The 20,935-nt window shown below is 40.4% G+C and overlaps 1 protein-coding gene across 5 annotated transcripts in view; it reads left to right on the forward strand.

The window, feature by feature from the left end:
• Positions 1–20,935, forward strand: part of trdn (triadin) — a 258,959-nt gene that overhangs the window by 191,419 nt on the left and 46,605 nt on the right. The window contains exons 29-32 of one of the 5 annotated variants that reach the window (XM_042333199.1): positions 1,240–1,266; positions 6,573–6,599; positions 10,122–10,172; positions 17,688–17,711. In XM_042333199.1, the coding sequence (XP_042189133.1) occupies positions 1,240–1,266; positions 6,573–6,599; positions 10,122–10,172; positions 17,688–17,711 (129 nt within the window). The remainder of the gene's footprint in view (positions 1–1,239; positions 1,267–6,572; positions 6,600–10,121; positions 10,173–17,687; positions 17,712–20,935) is intronic. The other 4 variants (XM_042333200.1, XM_042333201.1, XM_042333202.1 and 1 more) reach the window with 4 other exon arrangements.

The raw sequence follows: 20,935 nt of genomic DNA on the forward strand, positions 1-20,935 counted from the left end.
TAGTGACATGGGATCTTTAATGTCCACCTGAACAGGCAGATAGGGACTCAGTTTAAAGCCTCATCTAAAGAACAACACTTCCAACAATGGAGTGTCATCTTAGACTGTATGGATTCCAAGTCATGATGTGGGTGTTGAACCCACAACATTCTGACTCAGACGGCTACTACCAACTGCACCAGGCAGACACACCTTAATGCACCTACTCGGGTTTGCGAATATCACATTTTAAACCAAAATATTTAAATAAAGGTTGTTGCCTGTGCTAATGTCACTGCTGTTTTAGTCCATTCAGCAGTACAGCTACTGAAAAGTTAATTCTATTTTGGGCATAATTACAGTAGACTTAATTATAGCATTAATTTGTTTATAGACATATTATCATACATCTCAAATATTTTCCCCAATCAACTAAGTAATTTCTAGGTGAATAAGAATAAAATAAGACAACAGAAATGTTGTGCTTGATTGTGTATGAACAATAAGGTATTTTGAAGATTTTTGTTGTGTGAAGCTGCATTGGTTTTGACATCTTCCTAGTTTGTTTCTTCTTCATTCAAAATGGTGGTAGGCTTGATCTCTCAACGTATGAAGCAAGGGAAGTTCTTGATCTCTGTGTCTTGATCCCTGTGTCTGATATTTCTCGTTACATTATCGACACGCAAGGAAAGATAACGTCTTCATTTTGCAAGATGGACCTCTGAATATTTGTCCTTCTTGTAAGTGAGATTTTATCCTATGATGTTGTCTCTTTCAAGGTATTTTATGATTCCAGTAATGTCCTCCTCCTTTCTCATCTCTTTCTTACATGTCAACGTCATCTTTGACCTCATACATGTGACATTTATCCTTGTACTGTTACGCCTTAGGGATGTCCTGCCAATGCATATGGTGCTATATAAATGTAAATTTCTATTGTATTGCACAAGATGATGGTGTCTTCTTTCCAGCCCTCAACCATGGTTTGAGACGTGGCTGAATTATCTGTGTACATGAAATTATGATTTTAAAGTTAGATGCGGTTGAGTCTGATGAGAGTATTTCAAACATGTATAAGTATATTTTTATAGAACATGAGGAAATGTTCTGAAAGCAGTAACAGGAAAGAACATTTGTATTTACTTGGGATTGCTTTTTTTCCCCCATTCTTTGTTTTGCTGCCTTTGAATGTGGCTAATTCTTCAGATCCGATTTTTCACTGATTTGAATTCTTCCTTTTTGTATTCTTCCTCTTTACAGCAAAGCCAATGAAAGCAAAACTAGCAAGTAAGTATCTTTGCAGTCATATATTTTCCAGTGCGACTTCTTACGTTTTGTGGTGTGAAGACCAGAGAGGAGCTAATCCTCCCCACTGATTTATTTGGGAGAATAGCCTCCCTTCCCCCAACAAAACATACAGCTGACTAATCAGTTACTTTGGTGTATTAACCGCAATGCAATACATGACAAAGGGCAATTTATTTGTTAATACATTGCTTAAACTACTGTAGTTGTTAAACTCGATAGAGTGATGCTTTCTATAAATCCATCCTTTAAGTACTAGATGTTTCGAAAATCTAGAAATTGGGCTGTTTGGAGATTTATCTATTTATTAGAAGATGCAAATACTGTTGAAAAACACATCAGTTACACGTAAACAGACTGGAAATATGACATTTTATCCTGACTAAGAACCTAGTATGAGCATTTTTGTTTAATAGATAGTGTGTCCAGGTGTTAATGAATCCAAACATGCATGTATGCTTGTGATGTATGTTTCAAGGCTTGGTATTGAAATTAGCTATTTTATCCACATTCGTTTTCTCATCTGCAGTCATTTTACAGTGATTTTTTTCCTGAATATTATCATATGCCATTCTAAACAACAATAATCTAATCTGAGTTGGTTTTACACTAAATGAAATGCAGGAGCATATTTGTAATACAGAAGAAAGTTATTGTTTATCCAATACTAATGAGCACACAGAATGGCTTCTAGCCAATCACTTACTGCTATTGCATTAGTTCCCTTGGCCATACAGTGACCTGTGTCAAAATGATTGATGAATAATTCAATTCCATTTGATGAAAATAATAGTGCAATCTTTCAAATCACAGTGCTGGTAAGCTCTAATCTAGTTATCAGATATGAGTTTGGTTCCAGGGAACAGCTTTACTAATGTGCATTCATCTTTCAGTGAAAAGCCTTGAACATAAATTGTTTAAATATGTTACAACGTTTTGTCCTGGGCCTTGTGCTGTATCTGAAATCTTTTGGTCACAGATCTAAATGGCGGTCAGTTTAGATCATATACATAGTTAATAGGATTTTCATCAAAGTCCACTCAACCTTCTGGCAGTCAGAGTCATCTCTTCTGTTCCTTTCAGAGTAGGGACCGATTTTCTTTTTAGCTTTGTCATTTGGGAGAATAGTTTAATTTTTTAATAATTATGAATTTCATTAACCAACTGGCCATGCTTTTGGCTACAGAATGATTGCGAGTTAATTAAGTTATTTGATTAACTTATGCAGAAGATGCAGACCATCTCCCAAACTACCAACGTGCCCGAAAGTATACGTGATGGAACTGCAAAATTAAACAGCCTCTCGTACTAAAAGGAATCCTGTCATCACTTTCATCCAATATTCACCTGTCAAAAGACATTTGTTTTTCTCAGCAGCTTACTAATGTGATTGAATGGCTCAGTTGATAGCACTCTTGCCTCTGAGTCAGAAGGTTATGGGTCCACATTGAGGCTTTGAGCTCATACGGGCTGGCACTCCAGTACAGTATAAGGGGGCCAGTTGCATGGTCGGAGGTATGGTTCTTTGGACAGGACATTAACCCAAGGTCCCATCTGCCTGTTCAGGAGGATGGTAAATATCCCATAGCACTACTCAAAAAGAAAGGTTGCGTGTCCTGGACAATTTCTCCCAGATCAAATTGGTGGCTTTATGGCTGCTGCGGAATATTTCCATGCACAAATTGGCCAGCAAGTTTGCCTACCAATACGCTTTACAGTAAAATCTTGTGAAATGCTTTGAGACATTTAATAACATGATAAGGCACTATAATGAATGTAAAAAATATTTTCTGCCAAATTTCAGAGCTAACTGCTAAATTAGCCACAGCCCTTGTGAATACCACAAGCTGATGATCATAAATGTAAATGAAAGTTGCACCTTGAATGAGTTCACAATGATCCACAGTCACTATCTTTGTTTCACATCACTGTTGTATTTGTATTTCATGGTCATAATTTCAGCACTGCTCTCTGATTAAATCTATACATTTACTTGGGGGTTTTACTGTATTTGCGGGTTGGAGTAACAAACCTTGTGAAAAATTAATGTTGGGTTAACTGCCTGCAAACATCTAGAAATGCCCTTAATTATGTAACTGACAACCAAATAGAAAGATTCCAGGTGATCCTGTAATTCCTTACATTGATAATCACATACAGACAGACCTCATCATAACACAGGTTCTGGGATCATGAACACAAACATCTGCATTATAATTGTAATTAAAAGCACTTTCCAACAGTGGTTCCCCACCTTGCCCAAGGGTATTACATTTACTAGTGTCAATAGTGTGGACTTTCTAACAGTGATCACTGTTCTTTCCTTTCCACCCATTCTCTTTTTGAACCCCTTCAGTCAGGTTTCCGTGCTGCTCATAGCACAGAAACTGCCCTGGTCAAGGTCACCAATGATATCCTGACCATCTGTGACCAGGGCTCCCTCTGTCTCCTCGTCCTCCTCGACCTATCGGCAGCATTCGATACGGTCGACCACGCTATCCTACTCCACCGCTTGTCCTCCCACCTCAACCTTCAAGGCACTGTCCTTGAATGGTTTAGCTCTTACCTTTCCCACCGTCTTCACTTCGTCTCAACGAATGGCTTCTCCTCCACCCCCGTACTGTCTCATGTGGTGTCCCTCAGGGCTCTGTCCTCGGTCCCCTCCTCTTCACCCTCTATATGCTCCCCCTCGGTGACATCATCCGCAAACATGGGGTTAACTTCCACATGTATGCGGATGACACCCAACTCTACCTTTCCTCCTCTACTCTCAACTCCACGACCACCGATGTCCTGACAGCCTGCCTGTCCGACATCGAGTCCTGGACGAGAGACAACTTTCTTCAGCTCAACGTGCGAAAAACCGAGGCCCTCCTGATTGGCTCACGTCAGCGCCTCCGCACCTCAGGCGCTGACACCATCAGCATCCAAGGCTGCACTCTCCACCTCTCAAAGCCAGTCAGGAACCTCGGCGTTTTGTTCGACCCTGAGCTGTCCTTTCTCCCTCACATCCGCACCACAACTGGCACCGCCTTCCATCACCTCCGGAATATCGCCAGATTACGGCACTACCTCACCCCTCACGCCGCTGAAACCCTGGTTCACGCCTTTGTCACCTCAAGGCTGGACTATGGGAACTCTCTCCTCGCCGGCCTTCCCGCCACCTCCCTCCACAAGCTGCAGGTCATTCAGAACTCTGCAGCTCGTGTACTGTCCCGCACCAGGCTTCGCGATCACATCACTCCCACCCTCGCTCGCCTCCACTGGCTCCCCATCCCCCAGAGGATTGATTTCAAGATCCTCATCCTCACCTACAAGGCCATTCACGGCCTTGCTCCCTCCTACCTCTCCAACCTACTATCCCCCTACCTACCTGCCCGTACCCTCCGTTCCTCTGGCTCCGGTCTGCTCCACGTCCCCCGCCCCAACCGCCCTACCATCGGTGGTCGGGCCTTCAGCCTCTCAGCCCCCAGGCTCTGGAACTCCATCCCCCAGTGCCTTCGCCTTGCTTCCTCCCTTTCCTCCTTCAAGGCCGGTCTCAAAACCTTTCTCTTTGACCGTGCCTTCAGCTCCCCTCTCGACTCTCTTCCTCCTCCTCGCTCCCTCCCTTCCCTCCCCTCACCCTGACCATTTCCCCCTCCTCTCTCCCTCCCTTCCCTCCCCTCACCCTGACCATTTCCCCCCTGCTCGGGTCATGACCCAACTGTGCAGCGCCTTGGGACGTCCTCCTGACGTGAAAGGCGCTCTATAAATGGAATCTTGTTGTTGTTGTTGTTGTTCTGAACAGCAACCACTTGCACTCAGGGAGAATGGGAAAAATGGAGAGGCAGTCACTATGCGCTGCTTTTTGGTCACCCCTCTCTGTTCACAACAATAGTATAGCACCCTTATGCAGGGTAGCATCTCGGAGCACTTAACAGTGGCAAAGCCTGACTCCAAGCCGAAAGGGTCGTGACCATAAGTATGGCCGAAGAGGAAGGCGTGATTTTAAAGTGGGGAATGAGGGGACAAGGCAGAGGAATTGAGAAAGAGAGTTCCAAAATTTCAAGGCATAGTGACTTAAAGCACAGCCACCGATAGTGAAGCAGAGGGGATAATGGACAAGCAGGAGGCCGGAGCCAGTCAAGCAGAAGTGGCAGATGGTGGAGTGGGGAGCAAGCAGATCAGAGAGGTAGGGATGTGCCAGGGCATGAAGGGATCTATGTAAGGATCTTGAAGTCGATGCATTCTGTGATAGGGAGCCAGTGGAGCCTGCTGAGGATTGGTGTGATGGGGGTACGGAATTTAGAGTGGGTGAGTATACAGGTGGTGGAGTTTTTAATTAGTTTTGAATTAGTTGGAGCTAAGTTGTCAAGGGACATCGGCAGAGGCCTGTGATTGTCTGCTTGCACCACTGTGGATTTGAAATGGCATGCAATGCAAAAAAAAGCTAAGTAGAAAGGGGAATTGTTTTTAATAAATCAACTGGATTGGGGCTAAACATATCATCGTAAGCTTTCTTGTCAAGCAAAACTGATATGACCTTCAACTCAAATTCGACCCTGAATTCAAACTAGATGAATTTGCTGTCAAAGTGAATGGTGCATTATTAGTATCTGTTCAGAATCTTTGTAGCACAGATTGAATCTTGAATGTAGATTGAAATGTTGAAAGTGCGCGTGAAACCCTAGCGATGTTAAACGTATAATCTAATTCCATATTCACTTTTTCAAAATTACATTACATTCACAAGGACAGATTGACTAAATTTACCAATTGGAACGGAATAGCATTAACCTCACCTTAACAAATGTTCTAGGTGGAGCACTTGGAGCATTGTTTGATAAACGCCTAAAATTAATTTTCTATTAGGATATTGGATTTGCTTTGCTGGTTCATTTTGGCACAGAAACCATTTACAAGAAGGATGAAAGCCAGGAGTACAACAGTATTAATGATCTGCTATTTTGCAATAAGAGAGTGATGCTTCAGTGAACAATCATAGGTTTAGCATCTTACCTCTTTATTGAATCACTATGGTTTGTGGAATAAAATGCTTGGATTTGATTCGACTATTTAGTGTGTCAGTGATATTATATATTGTTTCTCTGAATGCAGAATCTTATTAATAAATCACAAGATTGGTTTGGATGAATATTTGGATCAGAAGTTATACATCATTGTGTAATAGTGTAAGGAATTACTTCTGTATTGTATAACTCAAAGAGCTCTGACTCTAGATGTTGTACACAGTTTGTCTATACATTTTTTGTCAATCAAACATTGATAATTTTTTTGTTGTCAACCAGAACTAGAAACTGGTCCTATAAAAACAGGTATGATGAAGGAGTTAGTTACTTTTGGAGAACCGTTTTTTGTGATTCTTTTGTTCCGATCACTGCGATGAAGAATGACAGTGCCTAATACTGTAACAATTTTCTACACTGTTTGTATCTTGTGTCACATTGATACTCCCAAGTCAGGCACAGCACAGCCAGATAAGGAGTTTTCCAAAACACCGGAGTCTTATTTTTGAAATTTGTAAAAGATTTTGTAACTAAGGAATCCTGGATGAATGAATTGTTGCCAACCATTGAGACCTCTATACTGCTGTTAACCTTTTTTTTGGTTCAGTTGAATATCTAAAATACATTGTTGTGCTTGAGATTATTCCAACAAGACTAAATATACCTGACATTTACATCTGAATAGAATTCAAAAATGTTGAATTTCAGCACATTCTGAATTAGTTAATCACAAATTAGATCCAGTGTATCTTTGGGCTGGATTGCAAACCACAATTACATACATCATCTAACACACTTATGTACCATCTAATGTAGTGCAAACTCACTCTAACAATCACCTGACATATTTTAAATAGAACGTTGGCTTTCAGTTACACAATCACAATCTGGGACAAAATAAATTTTCACTTCATTTTACTTAGAAAAATATGGGTTAATAAAGGACAGCCAACACGGATTTGTTAAAGGCAAATCATGTCTAACAAACCTGATCGAGTTTTTTGATGACGTAATGGAGTGGGTGGACAAAGGTAATGCAGTTGATGTAGTTTATATGGATTTCCAAAAGGTGTTTGATAAAGTGCCACATATGAGACTTGTAAGCAAAATAGAAGCCCATAGTATTAAAGGGACAGTGGCAGCATGAATACAGAAACTGGCTGAGAGACAGAAAGCAGAGGGTGGTGGTGAACGGTTGTTTATCTGACAGGAGGGAAGTGAGCAGTGGTGTCCCCCAGGGATCAGTATTGGGACCACTGCTATTTTTGATCTATATAAATGACCTAGACTTGGGTATAGGGAGTACAATTTCCAAGTTTGCATACGATACTAAGCTAGGAAAAATAGTAAATAGTGAGGAGGATAGTAACAGACTGCAAATGGACACAGACAGACTGGTAAAATGGGCAGACACGTGGCAGATGACGTTTAATGTGGAGAAATGCAAAGTGATGCATTTTGGGAGGAACAACAACAACAACAACAAGATTCAATTTATAGAGCGCCTTTCACGTCGGGAGGACGTGACAGTTGGGTCAGGACCCGAGCAGGGGGGAAATAGTCAGGGTGAGGGGAGGGAAGGGAGGGAGCGAGGAGGGGGTAGAGAGTCGAGAGGGGAGCTGAAGGCACAGTCAAAGAGAAAGGTCTTGAGACCGGCCTTGAAGGAGGAAAGGGAGGAGGCAAGGCGAAGGCACTGGGGATGGAGTTCCAGAGCCTAGGGGCTGAGAGGCTGAAGGCCCGGCCACCAGTGGTAGAGCGGTTGGGGCGGGGGATGTGGAGCAGACCGGAGCCAGAGGAACGGAGGGTACGGGCAGGTAGGTAGGGGATAGTAGGTCAGAGAGGTAGGAGGGAGCAAGGCCGTGAATGGCCTTGTAGGTGAGGATGAGGATCTTGAATTCGATCCTCTGGGGGATGGGGAGCCAGTGGAGGCGAGCGAGGAAGATGAGGAGAGGCAATATAAGCTGATGGTACAATCTTAAAGGGGGTGAAGGAACAGAGAGACCTGAGGGTTCATATAAGGAAATCTTTGAAGGTGGCAGGACAGGTAGATAAAGCTGTCAAAAAAACATACAAGATGCAAAGCTTTATGAATAGGGGTATAGAATACAAAAGTCAGGAAGTTATGATGAACCTTTATGAAACACTGGTTAGGCCTCAGCTACAGACTGTGTTCAGTTCTGGGCACCACACTTTAGGAAGGATGTCAAGGCATTGGAGATGGTGCAAAGGAGATTTACCAGGATGGTACCAAGAATGAGGGAGTTCAGTTATCAGGAGAGGCTAGAGAAGCTGGGATTATTCTCCTTGGAGCAGAGAAGGTTAAGGGGAGACTCAATAGAAATTTTCAAAATTATGAGGGGATTGGATAGGATGAACAAGAACTATTTCCATTGATGGGTGGGTCGGTAACCCGAGGACACCCTTTTAAAATAGTTGTTAAAAGAAAAAGAGGGGAGGTGAGGTGACATTTTTTACACAGTGAGTTGTTTGGATCTGGAATGCATTGCCTGAAAGGGTCGTGGAAGCTGATTTGATAACAGATTGTATGAGAGAAGTAGATAATTATTTGGGGAGGACAAGTTTGCATGGAGAGAGTGGGGGAGTGGGATTGATTTGGATAGCTCTTTTCAAAGAGCTGGCACAGACACGATTGGCTGAATGGCCACCTTTTGTGCTGTATAATTCCATGAGTTTGGATGAAAAAGTCCCATTGGCCCATTTGGTCTCATCCTTCTGGAACAGCCATCCTGGCAACCACTCATACTAATAATGATCTTTGCATTTAATACAGTGCCCTATCACATCTTCAACACATCTCAAAGTGCTTCACAGAATTATTGACTGTATATTTTGTGGGTGACATAAAACTGTTGTTTAAATGTGTCAAATGTCCTGGCCTCAACCACGCTCCTGGTAACCTATTCTAATTGTTAATTACCCTCTGGATATCTGTTCTGAAATTGCCTGTTACACCTCTAAATCTAGGTTTGTGGACTCCTGTAACTCAGTAGTTAGAGGATTCACCTTGCAAGCAAGAGACCTGTGTTTAATTCCCGGCAGGGCGAAACCTTGGGCAAATTTCATTACTCCACACGTCTGATAATAATCCCTCAAGAAAAATAAATGAAGAAATAAAGAAAGAAAGAAATTGGTCACTTCAATCCACGGCTGTTTATGGGACACTGCTGTGCACAATTGGCTGCCGGGTTTCTCCCACAAATATACAGTCAATTCACTTTACTGTATATTCTGTGAAGCGCTTTGAGACATCTAAAAAACGTGAAAGCACGATATCAAATGCAAGGATTATTATCATTATGTTTTTCCTCTTATCTAGGAGTGCATATAAAGTGTTATTCTGGATTTAACTTTTCAATCCTATTAAAAATTTTAAACACCTCTATCAGATTCTTTTGAGTTGGCTTCTTTGAAGACTGAAGATCTGTAGTTTAACTAATCCTTGGCTTAACTGAGCTCATAGCTCATTCCTGTAATACTGGGGATCATCCTTATCGCTCTCCTCTGCACTGCCTGTAGGGCCTGGGCAGGCCATATTGTGGCAACCAGAATTGTATGTCATACTCTAGGTGTGATCTGACCAGAGCATTATATAGCTTGAGTACCCAATCCTCACTCTGCAGTAAATAATTTATAGGTTTCACATCCATAACTTGATATGCTGCTAATTAAACACAAATACACTACTTTTATTAATTTATAGGAGACATTATTTCTATAAGAGCTTCTAATTTAATTTAGGATGCTTATTTGTTTTAGCATGAGTACAATATTTACTGTGCATTTACTAATGTGTTATTATGATTTCTGCAGTGGCAAAAAGGGTGACGGAAGCAAAATCAACCCCAGCACCTTCAATACAAGGTAATGAATTAAGTAAAATATGCATTTGAGCTGAATTATAATACAAAATGAATGAATGAACAGTTCAATGATTTCCTCAATGTTCCTTCAGGGCCTCAAGAGGTCCTCCCGACTTGAAAGTTGCTTTATAAATGCAATTTGTTGTTGTTGTTCAGATCTTATAACTACCAGAATGTTGGGTGGGGGGGTGGGTGCAGATTCTCTGTTTTCTATTAAATGTCCGTATATTCGGCGATGAGTGCATATTAACTTTGCTGTTCTGTAAATTTACCATCTTTTGTTGGTCAATGGGATTCCAAGGGGCTACCATTAGAAGTCAGAAATACACCAACAGAGGCCAATTTATCAAACAGTGTCCCTTGTTAATTCACTTAACAACTCAGGGCCAAACTCTTTTAAATTATGCTTATTTAAATTCTGTGGATGCAGGATATAATAATAATAATAATAATCCTTGCATTTGATAGCGCTTTTCACGTCTTCTAGACGTCCCAAAGCGCTTCACAGAATATACTGTAAAGTGAATTGACTGTATATTTGTGGGCGAACGCGGCAGCCAATTGCGCACAGCAATGTCCGACAAACAGTCATGGATTGAAAATGACCAATTTATTATTGTTTTGTTTTTTTGGAGGGATTATTATTAGGCGTGTGGAGTAAGTAAACTTGCCCAAGGTTTCGCCCTCTGCCTGGAATTGAACTCAGGTCTCTCATTTGCAAAGCGAGTGCTCTAACCACTGAGCTGCAGGACTCCATTAACTGTAACTATACTTACAGTTAATAATAATCCTTGCATTTGATATAGCGCCTTATCACATCTTCCAAATTTCTGAAAGATTCTAGGAATCCTTATCCATTTTTTAATCTATCTAACACCCTAAGAATATGATGGTGACTGATGATCCATTTAGCTTAATCGAACCCATCTGAAAAACTGCTGATTTTAATGAGAACTGCATTGTTTGGATTGAATTGGATGCCTACATTATTCCAATCTTTTGTGATGCGTGAAAATTCTTCCAAAGCATTTCAGCTGATTATCTTCAGTCATCTTCAGGCTGTCCAGTGAGTTTCAGTGAAACTGTATGATGCTGATGCATATATATAATCTCATTGTAGCTGTGTTGCACATTACTGATTCCAGATGTAACACTGAGAATTTTTGAGTACTAATTATTTTAGGGGTTAATATCTCTAATATCATAGAATCATGGAATTATACAGCACAGAAGGAGGCCATCGGCCCATTGTGTCTGTGCTGGCTCTTTGAAAAAAGCTATCCAAATCAATCCCGCTCTCCTGCTCTATCCCCATAGCCCTGCAAACTTGTCCTCCCCAAATAATTTTCTACTGCTGTCTTAAAAGTTGTTATGGAATTAGCTTCCACCACCCTTTCAGGCAATACATTTGAGATCCGAACAACTCGCTGTGTGAAAACATTTCTCCTCACCTCCCCTCTCTTTCTTTCAACAACTATTTTAAATTGGTGTCCTCAGATTACCGACCCACCCGCCAGTGGAAAAGTTTCTCCTTGTTCATCCTATTGAATCCCCTCATAATTTTGAAAATTTTCACTAAGTCTCCTCTTAATCTTCTCTGCTCGAAGGAGAATAATCCTAGCTTCTCTAGCCTCTCCTGATAAATGAAGTCCCTCATTCCCGGTACCATTATGGTAAACCTCTTTTGCACCCTCTCCAATGCCTTGACATCCTTCCTAAAGTGTGGGGCCCAGAACTGAACACAGTCTCCAGCTGAGGCTTAACCAGTATTTTATAAAGCATCATTATAACTTCCTGACTTTTGTACTCTATGCCCCTATTTATAAAGCCTAGTATCACGTATGCTTTTTTAACAGCTTTATCTACCTGTCCTGCCACCTTCAAAGATTTACTTATATGAATCCCCAGTCTCTTGTTCCTTCACCCTTTTTAAGATTGTACCATCAGCTTATATTGACTCTCCTCATTCTTCCTCCCAAAATCCATCACTTCACATTTCTCCGCATTAAACTTCACCTATCACCTGTCTGTCTATTTTACCAGTCTGTCTATGTCCTTATTGCATAAAATATTGCAAAAAAATACATTGTTGGAATTGCAATGCAGTAATGCCAGGCCAATTGATCAAGTGTAAATTGTTCATGCATCGCAGAGTTAATTTTCATTATAAATGAACAAGTGGGGAAAAAAAATTCTTGATGCACTTATTGACTGTCCTCTCAGTTCACAGAGAGACAGAATTTATCCTTTCAGTAAATCCACATTAGGATTGAGAAATTCGAATTTGAAAATGTTCTAAACTAAATTTATAAAGATTAAATGGGTCCTAGTAAATAAGAGAGCCAGCCAGTGGAAGAGAACAACTTGCACTTGTATAGCACCCTTCATTGTATAGCGCCCTTCATTGTATAGCACCCTTCATTGTATAGCACCCTTCATTGTAGAGCACCTTTCATTTTATAGCATCCTTCATTGTGTTGCACGCTTCACCCAGGTTAGTGTCTTGGAGGACTGGAAAAATGTAAAGCTTATTTTTCAACCTTCCAATGCAGCCAATAAGAAAAACTATTCTGGCATTGCTTCAATCCTGACTGTCAATGATATACATCAACTAATTCATCATCCCTTTTGTGCTTCTGATCATGTAAACCCAATAATCAATTCACTTCTGAACTGGTTACTCCAGTGTCTTTCTAAGGTCAAACCAGTTCAGTCTACTGACCAGCTCAGAGCTGATTTTTAGCTGACCTCAGATCAAAGTGTACCAACATAGATTAAATCAGAGGTGCAGAAAAATAAAATATATTTATTTTAAGTTTAAGAGAAACATTGTTTTCTACTAATATAGAACAACAACAACAACAACAAGATTCAATTTATAAAGCGCCTTTCACGTCAGGAGGACGTCCCAAGACGTCCCAAGGCCCAAGAAACCAATATCAAACCTAGTTTGATATGAGTATCAAACCTAGTACTGAATTACACCTATAGGGCCAATATACAGTTCATATACTCTCACCTCAGATCAGTCAGATCCAGTGCATTGTCAGGGGTGCCATCTTTTGGGTGAAATGTTAAATTAAGGCCTCGCCTACCTGCTCAGGTGGATGTTCAAGATCCCAATATTTGAGAAAGAGAAGCTTCTCCCACAGTCCCCCAGATAAAATTGGCCATTCACTTCTTGGTTGTTTTCAGAACAATTTTGCATGCAGATTGGCTGCCACATTTTTCTACAAAACACACTGTGACTACACATTGCAGTAAATCCTGTGAAGCACTTTGAGACATCCTTCTGACGTGAAAGGAGTTATATCAAAGGCAAGGATTATTTATTTTTATATGACTAAATTGCATATCCCAGCTCAATAACCTTGTCCCTTATTAAGTAATCAGCTACATCACATCATTTCCCATATAAAATAAATCTATAAGATACGCTTGGAGGCATGTAGCTCAGTGGTTAGAGCACTCGCTTTGCAAGTGAGAGACCTGAGTTCAATTCCAGGCAGGGCGAAACCTTGGGCAAGTTTCCTTACTCCACACAGAGCCTAATAATAATCCCCCCAAAAACCAAAAACAATAATAAAATTGGTCATTTTCAATCTACGACTGTTTGTGGGACATTGCTGTGCGCAATTGGCTGCCGTGTTCGCCCACAAATATACAGTCAATTCACTTTACAGTGTGTTCTGTGAAGCTCTTTGGGACGTCCTCCCGACGTGAAAAGCGCTATATCAAATGCAAGGATTATTATTATTATTATTGGGTTTGAACCTGGATCTTCCTGTTTAGTATGCCTGTAATACTCCCCAAAATTGTAACATTTAAATTTTCTCCACATGCATAATTTTATTTCTTTAATACAAGAATACTTAGCAACAAAAGATAAAGGAGCAAGGAGAACAGGTAATTTAAAATGGTAGCAATAGAAATAGGAATGTTTGTAGGTGCTACATTAGTTCTGCTGCTGTTATCACACCCACAATTCAGTTTTTATTGCAATATGGCATCTAATTTGTGATAGTTGCAAACTAGACTTTTTGGCATTAACTATAACTTCTGGTTTACGACTTCCAATTTGCAAATATCTTGGCCCTGATTTCCATCAGCAACCTTGTGGGCTGTGAATTTAGTAGACATTCTATCATGTAATGGGGCAAATTAAAAAACAATGTCTCAGCAAAGCATAAAGAGAAAGTGAGGTGCCATTGTGAATGTAGCTGTTTTTGAGTTTAGCCATCTGTGAATTTAGTTGTCTGTGAATTTTGTTGTGATGTTCACAAAATTGGGCCCCGAAGAGCAGCATGTAGATCCTCTGACTGCCAGCAGGGGGAGGTTTTGCGCATGTCCCTTGACTTGCTCTACAACAGCAAAAATAAATGATATGGATCACAAGATTGGTTTGCATGAAGAAGGCCCTTCGGCCCATTTGATTTCATCATTCCAGAATCTCCAACCTACTGCCTTCCCATCACTGCATCAAGCTGTTTTTGAAATGACCTTTACCACTTTTTGTGTGTGGGAAACATTTTTTATTTTTATTATTATTATATTTTATTTTTATTATTATTATTGGTATTGCTTTAATACCAGCTGTGTTGTTTTCAACCGCTGCTTACCACTGTTCTATCAATTATGACTCTTGCATGAAAGTCTGACTGTGTTGAAATTAAAAACAGGAATTATTTTATATCACAGTAACCCTAAATATCACTCAATTTTACTCAGTTTTACCTATATATTTTGCATATGAAAGCTTTGACCATTATATTGTATGAAGACATTTAGTGTTAGATTAAAATTAACAGTGTTCTCATTTTTACTTGGTCTGTCAAAAGGAAATTAAAAGGGTATTTACCTTTGTTATTCAAATAAATATGCAATTTGTGTGTACGCAGTAATTCTGCATCAAAGTATAAAAATAGCAAGATTTGGTCTTATTTTAATTGCATCAGAGGTTAAAAGGCTGATTCTCTAATTGCTGGTTAAATTAACTGATGATCTGAGAACCGCTTACATTGTACATTGCAAATGCTCACTTTTCCCACTCTTGTGCTCAGTTGACTTGTTAACGATCAATATTGCAGATGGGCAGACTAGTTTTGTAGCTATTATAGTGGTCGACGGGGCAAAGTAAAAAAAGTCTCAGCAAAGCATAAAGAGAAAGTGAGGTACCATGGCGACAGAGGAAAGTCAGGTGATAGGAACGAAAGAATACACAGGCATTTTAATGCTGCTTCCAAGATAAGAAATGTTGGGATGAAAATGTGTAGTGGGAGAAATCCTACCTGGTCTAGAGTTACTCTATTTATGTAGCATTTCTGTATCTAGTATTTGGCAATATGTTGAATTCAGCAATTAACTTTAGATGATGTTGACTGAGGATGAAGGTGACTGAAAGTGGTCAAAAAGCTAGGTCTGATGGCGGGTCTTAAAGGTGGAAAAGGAGGGGGCAAGGTAGACTGCTGGTGCTGGAGTACCAAGTGGAGCCGAGAGAGATAGAGATGATAGTCTAATGGAACCTGTTGCACAAGAGCACATGGGCTGCAGGGTTCTGGATGGTCTGTGTTTCTGGATGGAGGAGCTGGGGAGTTGGGTAATCAGGACATTGGAATAGTCGAGCCTGAATATGATGAATGGACGATGGTCTGAGCAGCCTGGGGGAGAAGTAATGGCAGAGGCGGTTGATGGTGAGAAAGTGAGGGAAGTCCAACTGAGTGAGAATCCGGATGTAGGACTTGAAGGACAGCTGGAAATGAATAAGACAGAAAGGTTCCATACCGGCTCCATGTGTATCCCCGTAGCTAGTGGTTAGAGCACTTGCCTCACACACAAGAGGACCTGGGTTTGATTCTCATACGTGGAAAAACCTTAGGCAAGTTTCTTTACACCTCTGCTTACCTAGCAGTAATTAGGAACCAGGTTGTTAGTAGATTAATGGATCGCTTTCCGGGAATAATAATTTCTCCAAAAAGTGCTGCGTTTTGCCCACAAAATGTAGTCAATTCACTTTACAATATATTTTGTGAAGCGCTTTGAGACGTCTCAATGTGAATATGATAAGGCAAATGCACGGATTGTTATCCATGCAGGGCATTGCAATTAGTGTCTGAGGTGAGAAAGCATTGACGGGAACCAAGCAAAGATTCTCAGTCTTATTGACATTCAACTGAGTGCTTATCTAGGACTTGATTACTGATAGGATGACAATAGTCCTACAATCAAGAGTAGTACCAAAGAGATAGAGTTGAGTTTCTTCCGTGAACATGTTGAAGTGCACCGTGGATAATGTCACCAATTGAGAGCATACAGATGATGAAACAAAGACAACCAAGTCTAGGATCCTGAGAAATGTTGCATGTGACTTTGTGGGGGTGGGAGGAGAAGCCACTGGATATTTAAGAGTTTGCCAAATCCTGGATGCTCTAAAATACTATGTGAGTCGAGTAAAACTAGACCCAAGTGGAGTTTCTACCACATGATGGGTTAAAGAAAAACAATATTAATTAACACAGAAATGAAAATTGTAACTGGTTGATGTCTTCATTTATTGCTGCCTACTGATAATGACTGGCTCCCCTGAGAATAATTTCAGCTTAATTTAAAGCAAAATGCCATTATTACAGAAGCTGTTATTTTCCCAAAGAGAATCTTTTCAATCCAACTGTGGTCATAAGAAAGTAAGAAGGCAGTAGAAATGATTTGGAAATAGAGTTGATTGACCAATTATTATGGAGGATTGTTTCCCTGAGTCACTGGATGAAACTCCCTTCTCCTTTTGAATTGTGTTACAGGATCTTTAAATAGATGGGATTACTGTTTACCATCTCATCAAATCCTAAAATGAGCTGAATGGCATGAATACCATTTTCTTCCTGTCTGATTTGTTATTTTCTTGTTTGGAGTGTGATTCAGAGAATCGTTGATGTTGAGGATCATTAAGTTTGAATCAAACAGCTTGGTGACACAGAGCTGATATACTGACCTTTCATTTCCAGACTAATGGGAAAGAATAGCTATCTGGCTGGCTGGATCCAAAATGCAATAGTGTTCATTGGGACAAACACAACTCAAGTTTCTAGTGCCTGAGACATTGACACCAAATTGAATGTCTGTGGGACATGTCAATGTTTCTACATTGGACTAGTAGGGCCAATATTCAGATGTATTGGTTGAAGCATATGAATGAGCAGGGTTGAGAAATAAGTCTCTAACATACATGATTGAGAAGGAAATGGAGAGTATAGGTGAGGGTAATAGGAGGAATGGGGGCCTGAGTGGAATAGAAACACTGGTGCAGATTAGTTGAGCCAAATGGCCTGTTTTTGTGCCATATTACTCAATGAAGCTCTCTATTTCACCTGTGCTCTATCTGAGAGTAATTGATCCTGGAGTTTTAACATGCTGATGGTTAAAACTCAATGCTTATTGTTGAGTTTCTTTAGCACCTAAATGTTTCTTGCAGTCTGGAGTGAAATAAGATCGGTTATTTACCCAGCTATTTCCTTTGTTACAGCACCAAAGCCCAAAGCCATAACAAGTAAGTGATCTGTCCTTGGCTTGATGTTCTGTTTTCAAAGTTTTAAATAAGTTGTGAATGTAATTTCCCTGTGGTCAATAAAAAAATAAATTCGATGAGGAGATTTCTTTGACTATAGCGCTTCTGATCTTTATCCCTATTGGATTCAAATTACCTGCTTTGAGATCAGTATTATTTTGAGTCAATATTTCTGTTATTAACGCTCTTAATAATAAAGTAGCATATATTTCCTCCCTCAAATAGTCACATTGTTGAAGTCACTGTGGATTATCGTTTGTTTAGTTTTCTTGCATGTATACGATGCAATACATTGATCTGCTATAAACAAACTCTGAGATCACCTGACATTTGACTGAGACAAATTGTCCAACTTGTCAACTAATTCAAAAATGTATTAACAGCAAAATAATGGATGAATTACTTTTCTGTCCTATAATCACATTTGCAATACAGTCCTGCTAGACAAATTATCCTGTAGGAGATGGTAAAATTTCCTTGCTGGAAAATATGATGATACAAATAATGGCAAAATAGAGTACAGAGAGAGAAGGTGGCCACTTGTTACTCTATCCTTTCAAAATTCCCTTTGCCCAACAAACACCAGCTTGCTTCATGTCTCTTCACACCATCTGTCCAATTGTCGCCATTTTGTCATTCCCGGAGTCCTTTTGTCTCCCTCCTTACCACCCTCCCCTCTTTCAAAGCAGGTCATGACCTAACTCTTTGACCGCACTCTTGTTTATCTTATCCCTTCACCACCCCACCTCACTCAGCTCCCACTCCCAACTCAGGTGCCCAGACGGCATTATCAAGCATTTGAGATGTTCTTCCGACGTGAAAAAGGCACAGTGTAAATGTTATGTTATGTTTTTGGAAGGGAAACACAAATATATTGCTGCTTCGGCCCGAGAACTTTTCTCATGTAGGGCATCTGGCCATCAGCAGCCAAAAGGTTGGTCTAGGCTTATTCTCCAGTGCAGTGGCGAAATAGGTTATATTGTCAAAGGTGCCATTCCTTTGGATGAGACTGAACTAAAGTCTCATCTGCCTGTTCAGATGGAGACTAAAGAACCCATGACAATATTTGAAAAGAGAAGAGAATTTCTACTGGTGTCCTAGTCAACAATCCTCCAGTTAAATTGACTTATCTACTTCCCATTTGTTTGAGGGATGTTGCTGTGTGCAAAATATGCTGATGTATTTGCCTACAAAGACAGTCACAACACTTAGTCCAGCCAAGAGGTGACAAATGCATGGACAAGGGTTTCAGCAGCTTTTGGGGTAAGGTATTGTCGGAGAAGGGCAATGTGGCAGAGGTAGAAGAAAGCGGTACTGGTCAAGGATCGGATGTGGAGAAGGAAGGATAACTGGGGATCGAACCTGACGCCTAAGTTGTGCACAGGTTCGGAGAGTTTTAAGGACAGGTCGGGTAGGTTGAGGAGGTCGGAACCATGGGACAGAAGACGTCAGCGGGAGCCAAAGAGTATGGCTTCTGTCTTGTTGACGTCCAACTGCAGGAAATTTGCACTCATCCAACTCCTGGTGTTCGACAGACAAGCTGACAGAACATCGGGTACTGGGGGTTGCAGCTGGAGGTGGAAAAGTACAGTTGAGTGTCATCTGCATACATGTGAAAGTTAACCCCGTGTCTGCGGATGACATCACTGAGAGGGAGCATATAGATGAGGAAGAGAAGGGGGCCAAGGATGGATCCTTGGGATACACTGCCGGTGACCAGGTGGAAGCGCGAAGAAAAGCCATTTGCAGAAATGTAGTACTGGCGGTTTGTAAGGCAGGACTTGAACCAAGCGAATATGGTTCCACTGAGGTGGATGATGGAGGACAGGCAGTGGAGAAGGATGGGGTGATCGACTGTGTGGAACGCAGCAGAAAGCTCCAGGAGGACGAGGAGGCAGAGGGAGCCTCGGTCACAGATAGAGAGGATATTGTTTGTTATCAATATATCAAATGCAAGAATTATTATTATTAAAGAATGCCCAGCTATCATTTGGACAATAGTATTTCTTTAAAGTTGTAATGGCATGATTAGTGTCAACAGTATGAAATCAAATCCAGGAGGGGAAACATGATTGTTTGCCTTGGTGTTTTCAGACCAGCAATGTCCTCAAAATGTTAAGGTTGATGTTGAGTTGTGATTGGTAATGTTATAAAACAAATTCAATTGTGCAGTAAACTTTTGAGAATCTAACACAATGAAAACTAAACTTCACTGTGCAAGGTTACTGTAAATTCAAACTCTCTCTAATATAAAAGACACTGGTGGACTTTAAATGAATTGCACAGCAGGAATCCATCAAGGAGCTCAGATGATATTGTAAACTTGAGATTGAACTGGCGTCAAGGTATTTGTTATCATTTACAATCTACATAAGAGAGTGCAGTATCTTTAAATGGATTTTCTTCCCCTATAGTGCAATCTCTTAGTCCATTTGTATGATGTAAAAGTTTCCGGTTGATATTTCAAAATGAAAGTAATATCACTCGACAAAGGTAGATTGGATCATATTATATGACCAATATTATCAGGTTATTTTTATTACAGAAAATTCGCAATCTGTTATATACAGTATTACTTCTATATAAAGAATAAATAATGGTGAAAGGTACTTTAAAAGAGATTTGGATAGATTCAGCTATGCTTTGAGCCATATCCTCCTGGTTATAAACCACTACTCCTTCAGCAGCATGTTTTCATAATGATATTAAAGCATAGTTTGCAGTTACATAGAGCCTTCAGAGTGCTTAATTAAATGTTTTATAGATGGTAGTGTTGGATAATAGTCACCATATTATTCATTTATCAGATTACGTCTCACCCAGGTAAATGTGTAGCAGGAACTGAGTAGTGTGAGGATTAAGTTTGTCTCTCAGTGATAAGGAACTTGCCATCCAGTTTCAACCCAGTAGAAATATGATTTGAATGCTGCAAAGCTAGGAAGTCGGCAAATAATTTTAAAGAACCAGGAGAAAGAGAACAATAGTGTTTGTGGAGGGTGGGGGCAGTAAAGTGCACAGCGTGATTCATGCTATTCACTCACCTCTGGGAACTGAACCTGACTATTTTCCCGTGCTAGTTTCTTTGAGCCCATCAGTTCCATTCTTACTAAGTTTATCTGATTCCCTAGTCCCCAGTGGATTAACTTCAGATCCTTGCACTAACTTTCAAATGTCTTTATGCCCTTGTTCCACCCTACATGCATGTC

The sequence above is a fragment of the Callorhinchus milii genome, unplaced genomic scaffold, assembly GCF_018977255.1.
Source record: "Callorhinchus milii isolate IMCB2004 unplaced genomic scaffold, IMCB_Cmil_1.0 Scaffold3, whole genome shotgun sequence".
Taxonomy (NCBI): Eukaryota; Metazoa; Chordata; class Chondrichthyes; order Chimaeriformes; family Callorhinchidae; genus Callorhinchus; species Callorhinchus milii.